Source organism: Camelus bactrianus, chromosome 33 (genome assembly GCF_048773025.1).
Source record: "Camelus bactrianus isolate YW-2024 breed Bactrian camel chromosome 33, ASM4877302v1, whole genome shotgun sequence".
Lineage (NCBI taxonomy): Eukaryota > Metazoa > Chordata > Mammalia > Artiodactyla > Camelidae > Camelus > Camelus bactrianus.
This window is the reverse complement of record NC_133571.1, coordinates 11,073,477-11,094,974: the sequence shown is the minus strand read 5'-3', so window position 1 is coordinate 11,094,974 and position 21,498 is coordinate 11,073,477. Positions and strand designations below refer to the sequence as shown.

Genomic DNA, 21,498 nt, shown 5'->3' with positions numbered 1-21,498 from the left:
TGTATTTGATAGCTGGGCATCCGAGGTGCTGCCTGTCGAGGTTTCCCAGAGAGGATGCTGTGGCTTACATGGCTCACCTCACCCTGCTGACGTGATTCCTCGCAGCCTTAGAACGTGGAGATTGTTCCCTGAACCACTTATGCCAATCTAATTAAAAGGAGGGAAACCAGAAAATAAGTCATGTTTTGAATGCTGTAGATTGAACCTAATTTCAGATGTCCACGCCTCTGCCTACAGCTGCTATATTCACCTTATACTTGTCATACTTACAATGATGTTTAGTTTGCAATTTAACGAAAGTGATGAAGATGTTTTAATTTACACTGTGCTTTTTTAGTTACCCTTAGGATGAAAAGAATAATAGCTAAAGCTCTGAAATTGGGCGTGAAAAATGAGGAAAAAGAAAATTCCAGCAGACTGTGGAAGCACGGTAGAAGTTTCTGGTAATACAGACAAGCTGCATGTAAATAGTGAGGATACTAATGGGAGACTTGGAGGAGGAGATCCTAGCCCTTATTAGCATTTTTGGAGCTGAGAAAATACTGTTACATTGCATTTCCTCACTTGATTCTCAGGATAACCCCAGAAGAGAGATAACCATTTACCCTTTTTAAAATACAAAAACAGATTCAGAGTTTTGCCCGGTTTCACCACCAGTAAGCTCAGAATTGCAGCACAAATTCCTGATTTCCAAGTCTTACGGTCTCATTTCCCTTAGATGCCCTCTTAACGACTGAAAATAAGGCACAAGTAATGTCCTTACCACTCATCTCTAATTTCAATGATGATTAATCAGCAACTAACCAAGTTATTTTCATAAGGGCACCTCTTTGGATAGTTCAGTGCGTACCTGACTGATGCAGGCTTTGCACTGGGGACTCGGCCATCAGGAAAGGGGAATCTAGAATCTCCTCTGGCCACCTTCCATATGCAATTCTTTCATCAAACCCTGGCTTACGAGGAGCTTTCTGATGCATATATTTCTTCCCAGAACTTAGCTCAGACCAGCAACTCAACAGCCCAGAGGATAAAAAACCACCACTTGCTTTGTGACTGACGGGTGAGAGAGGGAATAACTCACCAACAAGAGCCTTAGTCGCAGAACCCAATTTTCCACCTAAGAAATTGTCATTTCATAAAATACTCCAAAGCTACTGGGCTTTCTGGTAGGAGATGTAAGTTGAATGTTGCCACATTATTCAGCATGATGATTATCATGGATTTACAGCTGTTTCTTGAACAAACCACATTACACACACTCGGAACACCCTAGAATAAGAATGTGAAACACCTCTCCCCTCCCGGTTCCCCATTTTCTGTTTCCGCAGTAATGTCAGTTGAAGCTGACATTCACTCTGAGTCCGTATCTGATGTGTTCCAACTGATATCCTTCCTTGCTTGTCCTGTCGGCTCTAAGCTTTAAATTTGGAAGGTTTTCAATGGCTCTTGTTGGCAGGAAAAATGAACGAGGAGATGTCGAGAGAGAGACGGCTATTACAGCCAAATTTCAGTCACATAGATTGTCAATACTAATGAATGCCCTTGAAGCAGAGACTGCATGCCTGAGGTTGGAGTTGAACTGCCTTTTGAGTCAGGATCATTCGGCAGAACAGACATCCTCTCTCTCTGTACTAAAGGCCCAGTGTTCAGACTCTGGTCATAGAGCTAATTTTACCACTGTCACATATTGGAACATGCTGATTGCTGATAGGCTTCCGATGCCTTATCTGCTGAGAGTATTATTTTAGTTTTATTCCTGAATCATATAAATGAGATACAGTAGATTCTTCCCCACCGTTCTTTCAGCATCGTAAGATAAAGCTTCACTAGTATTATATAATTATGAATAGCACCAGAGTTAGACGGAGGCTTGGATACTGTTTCCAGCCACTTATTTAACCTCTCTGAATCTCAGTTTCCCCGTCTGTATAATGGGGATGATAATAAGGTATTGAGCCACGTAGGATTGTTGGGAGGATTAAAATAAGATAATAAAAAATAAAGCATAGAGCCGGGCACATAGAAAACATTTTAAAAGTGTATTAGGTATTGTTATTATACAGGTAATTATATTAATGCCCCCTCCAGAAATAGTGGGGAGTTTTCTTGATGTTAAAAAAAAGTCAAAATAATAATGAACACTTTAAAAAAGAAGTAATTTCTTTTGCATCCAGCCATGGAAAAAAGCAATCATTTCCCCTTTCTTCTCTGTAGTAATTATTGTTACATGTTATATATAGCCTTGTGATTTTAAATATCTTACATGAATCGTTAATCTTTTAACACCCTGGAGGTAAATGTAAAGAAAAAAAATCAGCATTTAGTGAGTTGAAGCAAAAAAAATGACCCAAGTTCAATAATGGTATCTCTTATCAAAGGGGAAAATGATACTAAATTGGGTGCTTAAAAGCAGGGTATAAGCAATAGAATATTACTCAGCCATAAAAAAGAATGAAATAATATCATTTGCAGCAACATGGAAGGGCCTAGAGATTATCATGTTAAGTGAAGTAAGTCAAAGACAAATATCATAGGATATCACTTCTATGTGGCATCTAAAAAATGATACAAATGAACTTATTTACAAAACAGAAATAGACTCAGACACAGAAAACAAACTTATGGTTACCAAAGGGGAAAGCAAGGGGTAGTGCGGGAGGGATAAATTAGGAGTCTGGGATTAGCAGATATGCATTATTATATATAAAATAGATAAACAACAAGGACCTACTGTATAGCACAGGGAACTATATTCAGTATCTTATAATAACCTATAATGGAAAAGAATATATATATATATATATAGCAAAATTTTATATATATATATAAAATAAAATATATATAAAATTTTGCTATACACCTGAAACTAACACAACATTGTAAATTAACTACATTTCAATTTTTAAAAAATCGTTAAAAAAACACTATTCTTCCTAATATCAAGCTATATGCAGGCTTTTTAAAATATATGTAAGAAATGTGATTTAGATTTTAAGAATATATATATATATATATATATGTATATATATATATATATATATATATTCCTAAATGTGCAATGATTTGCAGACATACAAATATGAGGTATTTTTACCAGAATGAAATAGTGACACATGATGATCAATCTGAATAACAAAATGAAAATTAATTTACATTAAAAAATGATTTTATTTTCCTTTTGCATGCTGACCAAACACCATAAATTAAATACATCAAGTTGAAAATAAAATTTATTCTTGACTAAACTGAAAAAAAAAAAAGAAGCAGGGTATAAAAAATAAGGGAGATACACATGCCTTCTCCACTGAGACTTCAGGTTGAGGTTCTAAGGAAATTCAATTTAAAGCACTTTGTAGAGGAGCAGTTAGGAACAGCAAATATTTTAAACAATCTGCATCGCTAATATGCTCAGAACTTAGGAGAATTGAGAAGTCTGAGTTAAGCAGAAGTGACCACAGCAGAGTCAGCCATCTCCATAGCTGTGAAATCCTAAATTTCTTTTCATTTGGTTAGAAAAAGGCAACATTATATTGTCTTACGGAGTGAGGGCTCACCAGAGGCCGCTGCAGTGTGTGTAATAAATGGTCTGGCTACCAAGACCTCTTCTGGGGCAAGGAAGAAACCCAAGTTCCCTTAAGTCTTTATAGTAATAACGGTACCTAATAGTTGTACTGTCTTTTGTGGTTTTCCAAGTATTTTAATACGTGTTTTGACTTTTAATCACATAAACCTTTTGTTTGAGTTATGAACAGCTTGTGGTTTGAGAACTGTAGATAGCTCTATATGTGAATTACAGTCATCCATTCCCATCCCATCATCCCAGGCTCCAGCCAACTTTGGGACCAGTGACCACCACACCGGATGGTGTGAGAGTCTGTGTTTCATCAGCTACCAGCTTCTAGCTACACCGTTCATCTGGTTTAGGATGTGATTGTCTTCCCCAGTCGTCCGTGCTCACGGACAGCAGAATCGTACTAGTTTTCACTCGGTAAAGTAGTCATTTAATTTATCCCAGGGAGCAGAGTACCATGTTATCAGTTCATTAGCAAAGTGGTAGACACAGATCAACAGTTGGCCTTCAGCGTGTTTTGCCTGAAAGAGACAATATATCTTGAAATGCTGGAACACTACCCAGCTTTGAATTACTCCTGAAGCAGCTCGATATGAAACTGTTCTTTTATTCTTCTTCTGCCGTAAACGAGCATCCCAGAATCAAATCCATTGAGAAGAAACTACTTGCTTTGCCAACACAATTAGTTTTGTGAGATGCCTCTGTCTTCAGATTGTTCTCCTCCAAAGTCCAAGTTGGATGGCTGGGGTTATTTTTTTAATTAATTTTTTTAAGAGCCCCCGCCCCCCCAGCCCTGGTCTCCCAAGAGCCTCTAAGCAGATTTAGCCGGCTTAAAGTGACTCTTCCACAAGGTGATTTCAATGCCATCTCACAAGCAAATAAAACAGTGACTTTTCTACGTTGGAGGCTGTGTATTTTCCTGCTCTCCTTTAATTTTCATGAAACCTGTCCACTGGAGGGAGTTTTCCTTCAGGGTAAGGCTGTCTGCGCTCCAAAAACGGTGCTATCATTTTGATGAACGAAAAGGTCATGAACCCTGTCCAGCTATGAAAAGGAGCGAGAGGAGAAAAAAGTCTGGAATTTTCATGTTTTCAGTGTGAAAAGCAAGAGGACTCAGTGATTACTATTATCTTTTAAGGTTTATTTTTATATTCCTCTTTCTTTTATTGCCCTTCGATCCTTTAATAAGCGGATGGTAATGGAAAAGCTAATTCCGATCTTCATGTTTAGTATCCCTCTCCACAAACATTCTCTAGGGGGCCTGGCACCTTTACACTTCATGGGATCAGGCAGCTCAGATCATAAGCATCATAATTGCTTGGCCCCCTTAGTGCTGTGGGCTCTGATTAAAAAGTCCTATTGAGCTCAGAGTCTTTTAAAAGAAGGCAGCTAATGTGATGGTTAAAACTGAAATAGCGCAGGCACAGTTGCTCGAAGTACTTTCTTTTGTCACAGTCTTCCTTGAAAAGAGTTTTCACACATCTAATCAATATTTCCTTTCACAAAAGAGATTCTCCTCCTGTACGTAAACACCAGTTGGACTGTGCTTGACCCTAGTTTCTTCAGCCTTAATGCTGAAAACCAATAGGCCCAAAGGTAAAAACAGCGTAATGGTTATTAGTCTTGAAAGTGAAGACCCGGGTCGCCTTTGGTTTGGTAAGGTCTCAGGGCTAATTCTCTTGGAAGAGAAAAGCAGAAATAGTTCTCTTTGCAAATGAAAAGATTTCATGGGGACAAGAGAATCTTGACATCATTCTTGATGATAACTCTCGTCCTATTTTAAATCCTGACCACTCTCCAAGTTGTAAGTTGATGGTGGAATTATCAACATGCATTCACTAGGTCAATTTTGTTGACCTTCGATCCATCAAAACCTAAGTTTGGGAACTATGATGGCAAAATCTGGCCATGCTATTTCAGATCTGCCCTTCTAAAGGGGATGGATATTGCACGACGTGAGATTTGCACAGCTAGACCTTTGTATAAGTTGGTGTGGTTGGTGTTCCCTTAGACCCTGAGCTGAGTGCCTTGTGACCAGCCACCACCGCGAGCATCCGTATTCTTGGCTGTTCCTCCTTTGTGTGCATTTTGGAGTTAAAGGTGAAATTCCATCTTTAACCCCCTTGTGATGGTCTGACCAGTGATTAATGAACTAGGCATGATTCCTTGCAGACCTTTCAAAGGCTGGATGAAGGATGGAATTTCAGCCTTGTTTGTTTTTTTTTTTTTTTCCTTTAAACCAGGCCTTTTGCTTAATACAGCTTTTAAAATTAATGTCCTTTTTTGAATGCCAAGAAAACAAAGGGAATTTCTCGAAAGTGTGTGCAGCTTGACACAATAGGCCTTAATTGGTGTCAAGGAGACGTGAGGATGAGTGGGAAAATGCCCATTTGGCTGATAAGACTGAAAAGTGGAGCCTTGTTATGAGCTGTCATCTCAACGTGTATTTAAACTATAGCAAAACTGAAACATATTTGCCATATAGATCATAATGACTCATTATACTCTATTATGTAATTACATAATCAAAGCATGCATAGTAATCAGCTTTTGGAATTCAATGCTAATCAAACATACCTATAGTATGTGTTTAAGCTAAAATAGAGAACGTTAATTTGCCATTAGTCAACTAAACAAGAATGTGTATACAGAATATTCATGAATAGCTTAATATTGTGTCAGATGATTTTTTTTTATTTTGTATTCAGGGGAAATCAACAATTTTAATTGGAGAAAAAAAACAGTATGGAAGGAAGATTATTATTCTTTAAGTTGCTGTTGAAAAATCTGTCTCACCTTTTACTGATTATAAAAGGAGATTAGATTAAATGCAATAGTTTTTCCTCCTAGAAGCACCAGCGACACAATAGAAATTCTATTACAGGACAGTCTTAGGAGATCCTGGCCATTTCCATGCCGCAGGAGAAAGGGTTGGGAATACTACACTTAAAACAAAGCTTTGGAAAAAATCAATCAGTCAATCTCGAGCATATATTGCTTTTGTAATCAGAAACAAATCAGTAAGTGTTATTTAGAAGTGACCTCTTGGCCAGTAGAAATACCTTGATGAGCCTTTAGAAGATGTGGCCTCTACTCTTGCCGGGCCGCACGCTTGCCCTGTGATCTTACACATCTCCTCCCTGGACCTCAGTGTCTTCCTCTGTAAGATGAGAGAGGATCTGGAGGTTCCTTTCAGCTCTGTTTACCTTTGATTCCACAAGGGTTCTATGAAAAAGAAGATGAGACAAAGGAAGAGTTTTGGTCCATGTCACATGTTTATTTCAACCCTCAGCTTATGAACTGTATGGTTCGCATTCGTAATTATTTTGACCATTTTGTCGACAGTCCTTGGAGCAGGCAGTCAACAAATCCGACTTTACTGTTTGGGATAGCAAAACATGGATGAGGATCAAAAAGGTTAAGAGTAGCTTTGTAAACAGCAGACAGATTGAATGCTTTGGATTTTAAATAAATATTCAAGTATTCACCAAGGTTGAAATATTGCCTCTCTTTGAAATGAAGAATTGTATTTATGTTGAAGAGGTCTCACCCTTCACCCCTAATCCATGACTGATGGACCCACCTCTTTCGACACTGGTTCTCACTGTCTCTCATCTGCACATTGGATGACTGAAAATGTTCCTGTAATATATAAAGGGGACTAAGTTCTTCCCCCAAAGGCTCTCGTGGCTTGAACTTCAAATAATTTATTTTCAAATTACTTTTACAGTAATTCTTATTAATTCAAATAGGCTTCTGATTTGATATAAAACTCTAAATGCAAGGAAGAGTTTAATGAATTGAAAGATAGGATTGAGTCTTTTAAAGGAAATGTACAAAATGTGCTGACAATAATTGCTTAGATAGAAATCACATCTTAATGGCCTTGTTAATGATTTGTAGTGTTTACATTGACTTGAGGGAACATATGCAGTTAGAAAGATTTTTCCCTCTGGGTTTCAAGAGAATCTTAATTTTTTTTTTTCTTTTCCTGAGATGTACTCAGTGCCAGTGCTAACTCTGAGAGACGTTAGCAGGCATGGCGGTGCCTCTGTTGGTGACGGTTGTAATTGGGTGGAGGTAGGGGTCTGCTTTCCTTTCAAGTTGGGCACGTATCTGACATGGTTGTAAAAATAGGATACAACAGAAATGAGAATGAGTGCAAAGCCATTTGAAGCTTTAAGACACAGCTCACACACCCATAGGATAGAAGGGTTTCAAAACCATGCAGGTGTTTTGATTCTTTGGAAAGTCTGAACTTAGATACATCTTGGAGGGAAAGAATGAATAATCAGAAACCTTTAATTAGTGTAAAATTTCAAGAGCTATGGTGGCTTTTTAAAATTAATGACTACCTTGATCACCAACAGGATGGGATGATTTTTTTTTTTAATTTTTTTGGACAGCCTGTATTTTGGGTTTGACTTTTGCCTATTTAGACAGCCTGACTATGCTGATTAAATGTTAGGTTCAGCCTTTCATACAGCAGAGGATTTTTAAAAAAGGTTTCCCTGATATGATTTTGCTATTGAAGGAGGCGGTCAGGGGACTTTTATTTGCTCTTTCTCTGGGCAAACTGTCTTCCCACTTAAGAGTCATTGATGCTCCTTGGAGTCAGTGAGCGTTTACATCGTTGCCATAGTATAAACTGAATTCTGTTCTAACTGTGACTTGCCCTTTTATTATAGACTTGACTGGAGAGACTCCCCCGGTGTAAATGAAGTGCTTTATTTATTAACAGTCAGGCAGTGGGGGCGAGAGCTCTCGGCGCTGGCAAATGCCGTCCAGGCACTGGTAATAAAGGCGCTCTCCGGGGGCAGGGTGTGCTGAGTGCTAAATGGAGGCAGCAGTAGTAAACAAGGTGTTTTACATTCAGGACAGTTTCTCTCTAATCTTGAAGTGTGTAATTGTGTTCTGGATAAATTATGGAAATTTGAAAAAAAAAATCAGGAGTTGCTCATAGGGAAATCACCCTCTTTAAAAAAGAGAAAATTTTCCAAGGAAGAGCCAGGAGATCCTTGGCAACAAATCCTGGTGTTGGCTGGTTCAAGAGTACACACTGTATGGGCTGGAGAGGCTGACAGATCTGGGTTCAAACACCAGCTCAGCCACTTCGCTGAATTACACTAGGCAGCTTATTTAAGTTTTCCTGTGTCTCAGGTTCTTAATCTTTAAAGTGGTGATACCGAAAACCCTAAGAGTTTGAGAAGGAAAAGCGTGCAAAGAAACCAGCGTCTCGTCTCCACGTAAACGTGTGTCAGGATGTCATTTCTCATTTGCGCTTCTTGCTTTTTTGTTGTGTTTTTTTTTTCATTATTAAAATATAGTCAGTTTACAATGTTGTGTCAATTTCTGGTATACAGCATAATGTTTCAGTCATCCATGTACATACATATATTCCTTTTCATATTCTTTCTCATTATAGGTTACTGCAAGATAATGAATATAGTTCCCTGAGCTTCTTGCTTTCATTTGCCCCATCACCCTCTTCAGGCAGTTAGATTGTGGGTCGAATAGATTCCAACCCATGCTGATGTCCTGCGTAATTTACATAGGGTATGTAACCAAATGAGGTTTCAGGAAAGAATCCATGAGTTCAGCCAACTGATGACTGAATAAATGGAGGATTTATGAGCCCACTGAATCCCCACCCTCCCTCCAGCCCTAACCTACTCAGCCGAAACCATCTTTACTGATCATCAAAGTAAATTAAGATAATATGCTTTTTCTTCCTTATAATAAATGTCCTGGCAACTTCGAGAGTACTGTGGGAGACTTGCTCGTGAGTGAATGGTCCTCTCCAACGCCACAGTTTTTTGTTTTTGTTGGGTTTTTTTTTTTTAATTGAAGTATAGGCACTTTACAATGTTGTGTTAATTTCTACTGTACAGCACAGTGACTCATTTATACATATATATACATATATATTCCTTTGCATATTTGTTTCCATTATAGGCTATTGCAAGATATTGAATATAGTTCCCCGTGCTCTACAGTAGGACCTTGTTGTTTATCTATTTTACGTATAGTAGTTTGTATCTGCAAATCCCAAACTCCTAATTTATCCCTCTACCCCCCACCAATGCCAGAGTTTTATTTTTAGCATATGTGGGGCAGATAAGTAAGTTATAGGGAATATGGTTGCTGGTTTAAATTAAAATCCAGTTTGATTCTGTCTCCTGAACCTCACCCACATGTACCAGTTAGCCATCAAAAGTGTCTATACATGTCAGACATTGTTCTACTCCTAAAATAAATTACTTTGCTGTTAACAGCCTTATTTAATGGCTGTGGTATATTGTATCTACTTGATTTCTTTTGCCCAGAACATGTGCTATTTCTGCCTTGACAGTACGTCTGCTAATTGAATTTTAGAAAATCGGAAAGGTATTTAAAATGGATTATTTAAGAAAGGCACCAAAGTTGCCTGTTTGTATCCTTCTGCTGCACATCAAGTGGTGTTTTGTAACAACCTAACTGTCATGATATCTGTTTCAAGGGGAAATCTATCAAGTCACAGTGCACCCTCCTGTTTGGAAGAAATATTTGAGGATGTGAGCAGAAATTATTTTTACAGAAAGGCTTCAGGCAGTTAAGAGTACTGACATACATACCATATTTTCATCACTGTCATTCACTTCCTTTGCCTCAAATAAATAGGTCATTATTATTCCACTGCATCCATCTTATGATGCTCGAAGTATGGAGCTCTGTTTAATAGAACTGCTGTCCAGCTGACCCATATAATTTATTGATGGTTTTTACACGGTGACATCCTTGGGCCACTAGCATCAGCCAAGGCACTTTGATATCTTTCAGCACTTATAATTTTTTAGCATTAGTATTATAACCATGTTAGCATAGCTAGGAATTTTCATTTTCTAAGACACTGGTGGCCTTAGCAATTTCAAAAAATAATACAGTAATAATGATGATAGCACCGTGGATTTGCAGAGCAAATCTCTGCTAGGTGCCAGAGCACAGCAGGGCGCAGATTTGCAGACGGCAAAAATTTTACCTGAAAGATCTATTCAATAATGACACCTTAAAGTGATCTGATCTTGTATTACTTAATTATAAGTAGTAAATCAGAATGTTTAGACATTTTAATAAATGAACCAACAACAACAGAAACCCGTCTGGTTCTGTCTTACCTTCCTCGCTTAAAACACAAAGTCACGGTCAAGTCCTCTGCTCCCACCTCCTTTGCAAATGTTTTATAGCCTTAATACGAATATAGACAGAATATACTAGGATTCTGAGTCAAGGCTGTAATTAGAGTGGCTAGTTATTTCCACAGAAACTACTCTGTTAGAGCGTAATTGAATTGCAGCTGGTTTTAAGTTCTGGGAGCTGCGAGATGGTAGTCAGGACCTGTAAGGCCTTGGATTAAGGCCTTTCACCAGGCAGCCTTTCCATATGTTCCTTTTATAACTGAAGATTCTTATTTGTGTCGCTAATCAGCTTCCTTCAGATAGAAGAAATCTCCACAATATAATAGGCCATGCTTGGTATTCCAGTCTCCTCAAGGCAAGTCCCGTGACTTGAGACAGCCTAGCATTTGAATCATGCAGTTTAGTTTTTCCTTAATTTTCTGACTAGATGCGGTTACCCTGAGGGAATAGGGTGATTGTCCTTTCTATGCAGACTTTGGCCAGGGCCAGCAAAAGCACCCGGAAAAGCTTTCTTGGTTGGCAGGAATTCCCTCTTCCTTCTCCTAGTCTCAGATCTGGGAATAAACTGCTCCCTCCAGCCAGGTTCTGACTTCGGTGTTTGTCACAGTAATCCACGGAAGGAAACGCAAGCATCCCTTCCTTTCCTCTGATCACTCTTTCTCTTTGTTGTCATTCTGTGACGCTGTTCGGCCCACTAAGCTCTCACTGCCGAATCAAACCAGGGGAAATCTACCCTTTCACTCACGACAAGCCCTGTGGGCCTCATTCCCACACCCGGGCCAGTTCCCTGGACCACGGGTCTCCGGGTTGGGTTTCATTTTGGTTTGCTCCTCAGACATCAAGGAGTTTTATTTATCTGTGGCTCTAATAATTCTTTTTTTTCCTTATCCCTTCAGCTTCCTCTTTTCTAATCCTCTGCCAGAGGCTGGTCTATTTCTAGGTGGATTTGGCTTAAAGCCATGTTAGACGCCCCTTCTCACACTTCCCCACTATGTCCTGCCAAAAAAGGATCCTTCAGCAGAAATATGATAGCAGGTGGAAATCCTCCATTTACTCTAATTACATCTCTATTTATGCTGTCTCTCTTTTTTTTTTTTTTTTTTAGAATAGTATTTATCTTTGACCTTTGTTTCTTCATGTGACAAAGTTTTTTTTTTAGAGAGTGAGTAAGCCACCCTGAGTTGATACATAATTGCACAGAGAGCTCCTTGAGAGCAGAGACCCTGAGCCTTGGTTCTGCTACCCACCCTGCTCCCAACACGTGTGGTTGCTTAGTTTGGATTTGACGTCTAGAGAAGCGATGGGGGTGATGATTATAGCAACAGCCACTTAGTCAGCTTTATGAGAAGCTAGGCACAGTACTCAATGCTTTATATTTATTGTCTTCCTTAATCCTCCCAACAGCTCTGTGAGATAGTTTGTAATTACCATCCCCATTTTGCAAATGAGGCCCTGTTCTCAGACACTTTACCTGAGATCAGCTAAAAAGCAATCTCTCTTTTCCCCCTTCCTGATGGACCATTATACCTTTTTTTTTTTCTGTACTTTCTGTTCTCTAATTGGGGATTAGGAATCAGTTATTACCAATATGACAGCTCCTTAAAGGCTAGGACAACGCTGTGTACTCCTCCGTCGCATGCTGTGCTGGGTGCAGAGCTGGACTGTCAGCAGTTGCTTCATCTTTTGCTTTTGAAATTGAAGTCTCCTCTCCTCCTACCTGTGCTGTGGATCATTTAGGACCTTGATGAGGGGCCCTGGCTGCTGTCACTTATCTTAGAGGCAACAAAATGGAGCAGATCTGGAGATAAGCCTTCTCTCAGTGGATCTGAAAGACTAGACTTTTTGACAAGTTCTGTAAGAGATTTTCTAAATGACAGGAGGGAGTAGTCTATAGAAGGGGTGTGGTTCAGGGCTGCCTGGGGCTTTGGTTGTTGGTCCTGAGAGCAGAGTGACAAACTGAACTGTAAGCCTTCCCAGGATTCTATTGAGATTCCAGGGAGTCTTGGTCAGGCAGGTCCCCACCCCTACACAATAAATAGCTGGGCATTCAAGGGCATGTGCGGTGAGGTTGAGTACAGTCATCCTTTGGTGTCTGCAGGGGAGTGGTTCCAGGACCCCTGCAGACACCAAGAATCTGAGGATGCTCAAGTCCCTAATGTAAAGTGTATCTTTAAATCATCTCTAGATTACTTACAATACTAACAATGTAAATGTAATATAAATAGTTGTAAATACAACGTAAATGCTGTGTATATAGTTTCTGGCATGTGCAAATCCAAGCTTTGCTTTTGAGAACTTCCTAAATTTTTTTTTTTCCTATCTACGGTTGGCTGAATCTGGGGATGCAGAACCCATGGATAAGGAGGGCTAGACTGGGTGTGTACTTCCCCTGTTCCCTCTGTGAGAGCTGCATTTCCTCAGGACCACCCATGCTCCGACCTCCCCACACCTATCCAGCATACTGATCAGCTAGGAAAAACACTGGAGCCTGGGCCGGAACTCAGGCATCCCATCTTCTGAGAGCACACCGTCTCCAGACATAGTTGTGTTTTGCCCCTAGATCTCTGGCTCAGAGTAATAGACTCATTTTGTGGACCGCGGAGAAAGGCACACGTGTCAGCCTTTCTGAATGTTACTACTGATGTCTGTTTTCTGATTCACTTCTTGTTTCCCATTTTAATTGGTCCTACTAACCAAATTTTAATTGATGGGAATTTTTTTCTCCTTTTTTTAAGGTGATGGACAGAATTTGTTTACGAAAGACGTGACAGTGATCGAGGGAGAAGTTGCAACCATCAGCTGCCAAGTCAATAAGAGTGACGACTCCGTTATTCAACTACTGAATCCCAACAGGCAGACCATTTATTTCAGGGACTTCAGGCGTAAGTTTCCATCTCTATAGTATTTTTTTCCTACATGTTGTCTTGATAAAGAGATTACCAAGGCCTCCTTTTTTCCCCCCTAATTTAACATTAGATGCTTAAAGTTTAATCAGTTCTTCAGAGGGAAGAAGAGACATGCAGTCATCATCTTCCTACCTAATAGAAACCTTGAATGGTCCTTCTTAAAAGTAAGGCAGTCTTACTTTGCAATAGGCATTGATTGTAGTAATTCAAGGTGAATTGCAATTGAGTCCCAAATACGTAGCCGACACAAGCAACTCAAATAGGGTAAAGCAAGGCAAATACAGCGTTCTGAAAGGTAATCTGTTTGGTTTGAAGATTGAAGTCTCCAAGGTAATCTGTGCCTATAAAGATTCTCCCCAAACCAAATCTCCTGCCAACATAGCCTGCGGTAGATGGGGGTGTCCATGTGCTAAAATCCTTCTAAACGTAATATCACAAAAACCAATAATGGAAACTTAATTGTATGTCATAGAAGTGGTTCAGATGGGTGTCAAGGCTTGGTAAGAACAAGAAGCATGTCTTTCAAAAAACTACTCTTTGAGAGCATTGGTGCTTAACCGAAGCGAGTGTCGGGCCTGTCCCTTCCTGCCTGGTCTCCATTCTCCCCAGCACCTCAGAACATCCATGACCTGCGGAAAGAGTCGATAGACCTAAGGAACATTTAAGAGGATAAAAGAGGGGAAAAGGAGAGAAGCCAACTTCTTACCCTTAGAGCAAATTTTTATCATTAGTATGTACTCATCCAGCCTTTGCCAAATTAATATAAGGGCTTTAAAAGTGAATATTAGAAATCGATAAAAAGCCGACATACATTGCTTTTGTGATGACTCTGGCTTCCTACTTTAGGCTGAATCTGTTTCATACCACGAGGCTGAAGGTAGTTGGAAAACCACAGGCCAGGTCTCAGGCCTCTGTGCGCCCCAGGTCATGGACTTTTGGCATCTCCATTGCAAATCATAAGAAACACAAAGATGCATCCAAATTAAACTGGATGATTTTGTCATGAAGATTTTTTTGTTTTTTTTCCCCCAATGATTATCATTTTGCTTTTGCAATTCCTGATAATGATTTTTGTTTGTTTGTTTATTTTCTCTCATAATATTAGGACCTCTATTTCTTTTAAGACCTCAGATTTTTAGAGACAATTTAAAATCCTAAAGATTCTACTCTTCCAGTTTGCGGAGCCTCAGGGGGTCTCGTGGTCTGCCCTTTGCTCCTGTTTTCATTCTGCCTGACTCAAAACAATTCATGAATAAGTGCTCAATGCTCAAAACTGACAGCAGGGCTGTGTGTGTGTGTGTGTGTAGTACATACGCATCCACGTGTGTGAGTTTCCTTTGGGGGCAGGCATATGTGTCTACACGCAGTTTTGCAGAAGCCCTAAATAGGAATTCAGGAAATACAAAGGAGTGCCCAACAGGTGCAGAAAGACTTAAATCGATGTGTCTACTCTGTAGCTGCCTTTCTAGTCACTTGGCTCTTTCCTCCCCCTCGGGAAGGAACACAGACTGCCGGTCATCTCTCTCACCATCACTAACTTTGTGCTTTGTTTCCCAGCTTTGAAGGACAGCAGGTTCCAGCTGCTGAATTTTTCGAGCAGTGAACTCAAAGTGTCGTTGACAAATGTCTCAATTTCTGATGAAGGAAGATACTTTTGCCAGCTCTACACCGACCCCCCACAGGAAAGCTACACCACAATCACAGTCCTGGGTAAGAAATGCTTCGGGGCTTATCCTGGGAAGCGAGTGAGATGGCACCGACTGCCAGATGGCTTCCAGCAGCAAGGAAAAGGTTAATGGGAAATTTTACTGTTTTAGGAAGAATCACCGCCCATCTTGCTGAATTTTAAAAATAGCCTATTTTGCCAAACACTCTAAGGAATGGCAATCAGCTGTCTTTATAGATTCCACCTGCTCTTGGGTTTCAACCCTCAAGCTTCAGAAGCAAAGATCAAGAGAATTTAGAGCCCTCAAATGAATCACTCACCACATGAAATGTCATTGCTTCTAACTCCCAGGAGTTTTTTTTTTTTCCTTCCCGTGCAGGAGAGGGGGAGACAGGCTACCACATCTGCACCCCGAGGCAGAGCTCTGTTTGGAAATCCGCTTAATGATTTTTCCTTCTGAGTTAAATCTCGTTTAATATTGTTGATCTTCTTTTCTTCGGCTTGACTTCCTGCCTTGTTTATTGCTCGTACTCAAGATTACGCTGTAAAAATCATACCCCGTGAACACACACTTGGCCACAAATTGCAACTGTTGGACGTAAAAGAGTTAGGCACTTCTAGGGTGACAAGGCTGATATGAAGCAAGGACAGTTGACAGGCTGCTGGGTGCGCCTCTCGTGGGTGGAGTGTCTTCATTTATGATGACCAGATGGTGACTTGCAGCGAAATCCCAGTCACTGGGTTCCGGTGTGTTTATTTCGCTGTCGTCAGCAGATATTCCTGTGTTGAAGGTGGTCTGAATTAGTCACCTTTTAGATAAACACATACACCAACAGACTTGGGTTTTTGAAACTGAGTTTTCAAGGACGTGTATACTACAGAGTGAGGCAGGAGTGCTGATTTACACCTTCGGGAAGATGATGAGTCAAAGTCTATTTGAGGCAGCAGACTGCAGCTTTTCAGTGTTATGATGTGAAGATTAAGGGGATAGACAGACATGAAGGACGTTTTTGCTTGATGCATGTGAACATGTATGTATTTATGGATATACACATTGAACTGCTGCCTCATTACGTTACTTAAACACATCTGTAATAGGGAGCTTTTTTTTTTTAATTTGTTAAACTAAAACATACCCCTAATGCTTACATAGGTGTTATTGATAAAAGGAATACTGATTTTTGAAAGTCATGTTTCATGTCCGGCCATGCTGCTGCCTTGGCTGTGGTCTGTGTTTAATGCTGTGTGCATGTTTATTTCTGATTGCGGCTTTGATCCATATTAGACCCACAGAAATAGTAAGCGTGGAAGGTTTTGGTGGGGTAACTAGTTTGGTATTTGGCAGATGAACCAGAATTTTTCTGTATAAGTTTTTGAAAATGCTGTTTGTCCGTTAGAATAAGTCATTCATTAGCTGCATACACTTCAAATTGGCCATCTTCCCATTGACCCACCGCTGTATATGGCATGTCCCCAAAAGTGATGGCAATGAGATGGACTGTACTTACGCCATTTTGAATTTTCAGAATGTTTCGCTACATGTCCCTTTAAATATGAATATCTTTATTTCAAAGAAAGAGATGATAATGACAGAGCTTAGCCATCTTGCCCAGGTTACAAAGCACACAGTGAGAATCAAGAAACTTAGACTTCAGGACAGACCTTACTGTTCTGTCTCATAACCTCTGCATCTTCTCATCTAGGTTGATTTCAATAAAATCCTGAATGCTGCTGTTTCAAGATTTCCTCCCCGAAGGTGCACATCTTTTGTTTTCAGGAATATATCTGGCCTTTGGCAAGCAGTTACTGCCTGTCCGTTTTCGGTATTTGGTACGTTTGCTCTCAGACCCACGAGATTGGGCCAGTTTGGCTGAATACACCCAGCACTAGACTTCTGAGAGGTATTTGCCTGAAATCCTTTTGGAAGTTTGATTATTCTGCAAGTAACAGGTTCCCTGCTTGTATTACGTAGAAGCATTAACTTAAATATACTTGAAAGTAATACTAGAGATGCTCTTTTGCAGATATTATGCATTCATTTAATATTCCTTCCATTGAATGTATTCTAGGATCCCTTGATGGAGTAAAATTGTTGTCATCAGTGCTTAAGTCTTTCATCTTCCCAAATCTGACAATTTTCACTGATACTCATATATTCAGCCCTTCCTTCTAAGGTTTAGAGTTTTCAGATATTCTAATGACTGAAGAATGATCTATGAGCATCATCTTCATTGCTTTCTCGAGTTCTCTGAAAAGGACTCCATATGTACGTACACAGCTGCCAAACTTCTTGGTAGGTTGAAGATGCTCATTTCAGTGCATGTGCCTCTATTAGCTGTGCGAAGTGTTCAGCAAAAATTTCAGCATCATTATAAGACACAGAGCTGGGTGTCTGCTAGTTACGATTATGTTTATTACCTTTTCCATGTGAAAACTGGAAACTCTCCTGTGATATTTTGCTTGCCTCTGGGTGCCTTTGGGGTATTCATTCACTCCCTCCACTTGTGATGAGTTTGTTTCTTCAGATCGGAGTGGAGGACTCTCTTTACACTGCTATTCATGAGCAGAGAGGAACAAGAGAGAATACACTGCTTTAAGATTAATATAGTTACTGATAATAGTAGCTAATATTATTACAGCCCTGTCCTTCCAAGATTAGTGTTCACTCTTAAGATTCCAAGAACAGGAGAACCTAATTATTTTAAAGGGTCTTAGAGTGAGATTTCACATACTGATCAGCTTTAAGACTCCTCTTTTGTTGTAATTAATGTGATTCATCTTGATATTGTGGATTTTTTTTTTAATGTTGTAGGCGTAATGTTTATAATTAGCACTCTTACAGATTTGAGGTTCGCGAAGAAGAACCTTGACATTTCTTTGCTATTTTCTAGCATTTTCCTCTATGGGATTTTCATTCAGGCTTTTATCTATATGCACCTCCTTAGATACATCTTTGGTTATTTTCATTAATGGCTTCAGGCAGTTTTTAGTAAATGTGTCTGTGTAGTGGACCATGTGTAAGTGTATTCTCTGGTTAGTAGCAGTTTTAATTCATTTTTCTTATAAAAGGATTTTTGTATTTTACTAACCTCTTTCGTAGTCAAGTAGACATTATGAAGTTAAAGGGAAAATGGGAGAATTAATAGACCAAAAGAAACTTTAAGATTTTCTTCTCCAATCCCCTTTTCAGAAAGACAGACTTAGATCACCTCATTTACATTTTCCAAAGCTTTCTCGCTTAAAAAAAAATCTGAGAGACGTCAACTTTATGACTGATATCAATAAACCATTATGACTCACATTATCTGATTTTATTTTATACTTGTAAACCAAACAACTCCTACTAGACATGACTGTTTCTTCTTCTAATCTTAGTAGAGATCAGAAACACTGCCCACAATCTTGAGAAAACTGTTTATGGGCTTGGAAGAGAATCATTCAACTATTTCTCAGCATGCTCTTCTCAACAATCAAAAAGTCCTTTAGTTTTCTACACTGGTCGTGTTTTCCAACACTTTTGACATTTTGCACATGTTTGCCTTAGCTGTCAAGTTAAAGGTGATGTCAGTTCTTCAGAGGAGCCAGCATGGGCACAGGGGTCACTAGGAAGGGTTAGGGACCGGTGGGGTCTACCCGCTGCAGTAGAGGAGATATTGACATGGGTAATACCAAACGGTAGGTAATCCAGATAAAGACATCTTTGCTGCCAGTCATGCTCTCAGCCCCCAAACAAAATCTAAGAGATATTGAAATTTTCCCCTGGCCTAATTTATACCTACTCCTTGCCACTGCCTGACTTTGAAGCAGCAGCCATTACCAATGACGTGGAAAGAACACAGCATCATTCTTACGACCATCCTCATCTCATGGAGAGAATGAATACTTCCTCCCCTCAGAAACTCCACAGAGGATGGCTAGCTCGTGGTGGTTGGAAGGAGCCTGTGAGGAGGAGAGAGAGCGCTCAGGTGTCTTCAGGCTCCACATGAAGGAGGAGAGGATGAAGGAGAGATACCCAGGAACACAAAACAAATAGCTGACAAAGACTGGTTTTTGAGCCTTCATGCCAGTGAGACTCGACAGTTGACATTTGCCGAAACCTTTTAACAACTCCTGGATCTGTTCCCATCAGGAACGTTCCCAGATTACGGCAGAATGACCATCAAGGTGTTTCTCCCGAAGTTATCCACGCCTGCCGGGAGCTGATCTGTTCCATTTGGTGGTGTCTTCCAGGGAAGAGAGCTTAGTATGTTACAGCACCTTCAGCAACCCGTCCTCTTTCTGTCTCATCCTAAGAGAGCCACCTTCCGGGAGTATCCCCTACTCAGTTTGAGTTTCCTTAAATTGAGTCGTGTCCCATCAATTACAGTACTCAGTTACATTTCCCACTGAAAATCACTGCCTGTGTCAACACCAGGAATTATTTTCATCACGCTGTTTTTATTTTTGCCTGGACCTTGAAAAGAATAAATGTTGTTTGACTTCCATTCCTACATTTGCTGGGGGGACGTTCCTAGCTCTTTTCCTCCACAGTCGTTTCCCTTTTTACCCAAGCCTTGTATTCTGTTCCTCACGGCTCACCAAGATCTTATTTTCTTCCAGCTTGAACAGTCTTTTCTTCTGACATTTGCGCTAATGATGGGATTTTTTCAATGTTCCTAGTACACCGCACTCAGAATTTGGTAGTCTTTGTTGGTCCCAGGCGTCTAGTCTCTGTATTCCCTGTTAACTCCCTAGGTCCGTGTAAGGGACATCTGTAACCGACCCGACTGTCATCTACCAAGGATAAACTGTGTTGAGGAAATAGCTAACTGAAGTCTCCCCATGCTCTTTTGTCCCCGCCTTTCTGTGTCTTATAGACACTGGCAGATGTGCAGCTCCAAACTGAATATTAGACTGTCTCTCTTTATGCTAACTTTTTTCTTAAAATGTAAACTGGGGTAGTTCTTGGCCACGTTTAACGACTCATCGGGGCCATATCACTTTAGTAACGTGTCCAGTTGAGCAACTGTGTTAGTTTCCTGTTACGTGAGGAGCAAAGAAAAAGCCTGCTCTCACTCTAATGGTTATACCCCCCTCCCCAGCCCCCCAACTATCTTGCTGAGAAACATACACACAAATCGTTCCCCTTTTCCTTTTCCATCATTCTCTATAGGAATTCTCAACTGCTTCAATTCAGTGTAAAAGTCTTCCTGTGGGCAGAATTTTCACATTGGACTGGAACAGTTGGAAATCCCAAATACATGGTTTAATCCCATAATTTATTGAAGCTGCATCAGAGATTTATTATTCAACTTGATCATCAGGATGGCATGTTTATACATATTTAATTTCTTGTTTCTCTTCTGCATTGAGAAACTTATTAATCATAAGTCTTAGAACCGTCTCTGCTTATTCACGGTGGTCAGGGCACATTTTCTTAGATTCCGTCTACCAAATTCAGTATTCTCACTGATTTTTATTTCAAGAAGCTCATTCTCAAGGTAAGGTTGCACCTTCTGTGAAGTTTCACTGCCATCTTGGCTTCAGAGCAGATAACACACTCTCTTCATCACCACCGTCATCCTACACACTCTTGATGGGATGTTCAGCATTTTAGCCCCAAAATATTATATTCTAACCATTTTATGACATCTGTGTTGTATATGTGTGTTGACATATTCAACATCTGTGTTGACATCTGTGTTGAATATGCCGAGAGAAGGGAGGTGTTAATTCTGAGGTATCCATCTACTTACAAGCACTTAATAGCCTTTCTCACCTTTGGTTTCCAAAATCTGGAGCTTTGGAGCTGAGAATATGTAGAATCATTGCAAGTTAACTGGCATTTCCTGTATTACTGCATCTTCGTGTCTAAAGGATTGTATGACTTTAAAATTGGAGGTCCTGATCGTATCCTGGGTCTCTGAATATTTTTAAGTGAGTGGAACTGGCTCCGTGGCACAGGTTTTCCATGTGTGTTTATGGTGAGTAATTCTTTCACGGGACTCCACGGTTTTGATCTTTGCTGGTTGACTCTGAAAATTGAAATCCAAGGGTTGAGTTCAAGGAGAAATATTCTTTTCAGAAGTTTCCAGATAAGGATGGTAATTTCCACAGTGTGTACTCCTCTGACTTTTATATCTGCTTCCTGGTCAATTTCCTAATGACTGATTCATAAGTTGTCTAGTATCTGTATTGTTA

General features: G+C 39.9%; 1 protein-coding gene across 4 annotated transcripts in view; it reads left to right on the top strand.

Annotated features, from left to right (window-relative positions):
- Positions 1 to 21,498, top strand: part of CADM1 (cell adhesion molecule 1) — a 315,921-nt gene that overhangs the window by 236,639 nt on the left and 57,784 nt on the right. For all 4 annotated transcript variants that reach the window (XM_074357171.1, XM_074357174.1, XM_074357173.1 and 1 more), the window contains exons 2-3: positions 13,482 to 13,628; positions 15,210 to 15,362. In XM_074357171.1, the coding sequence (XP_074213272.1) occupies positions 13,482 to 13,628; positions 15,210 to 15,362 (300 nt within the window). The remainder of the gene's footprint in view (positions 1 to 13,481; positions 13,629 to 15,209; positions 15,363 to 21,498) is intronic.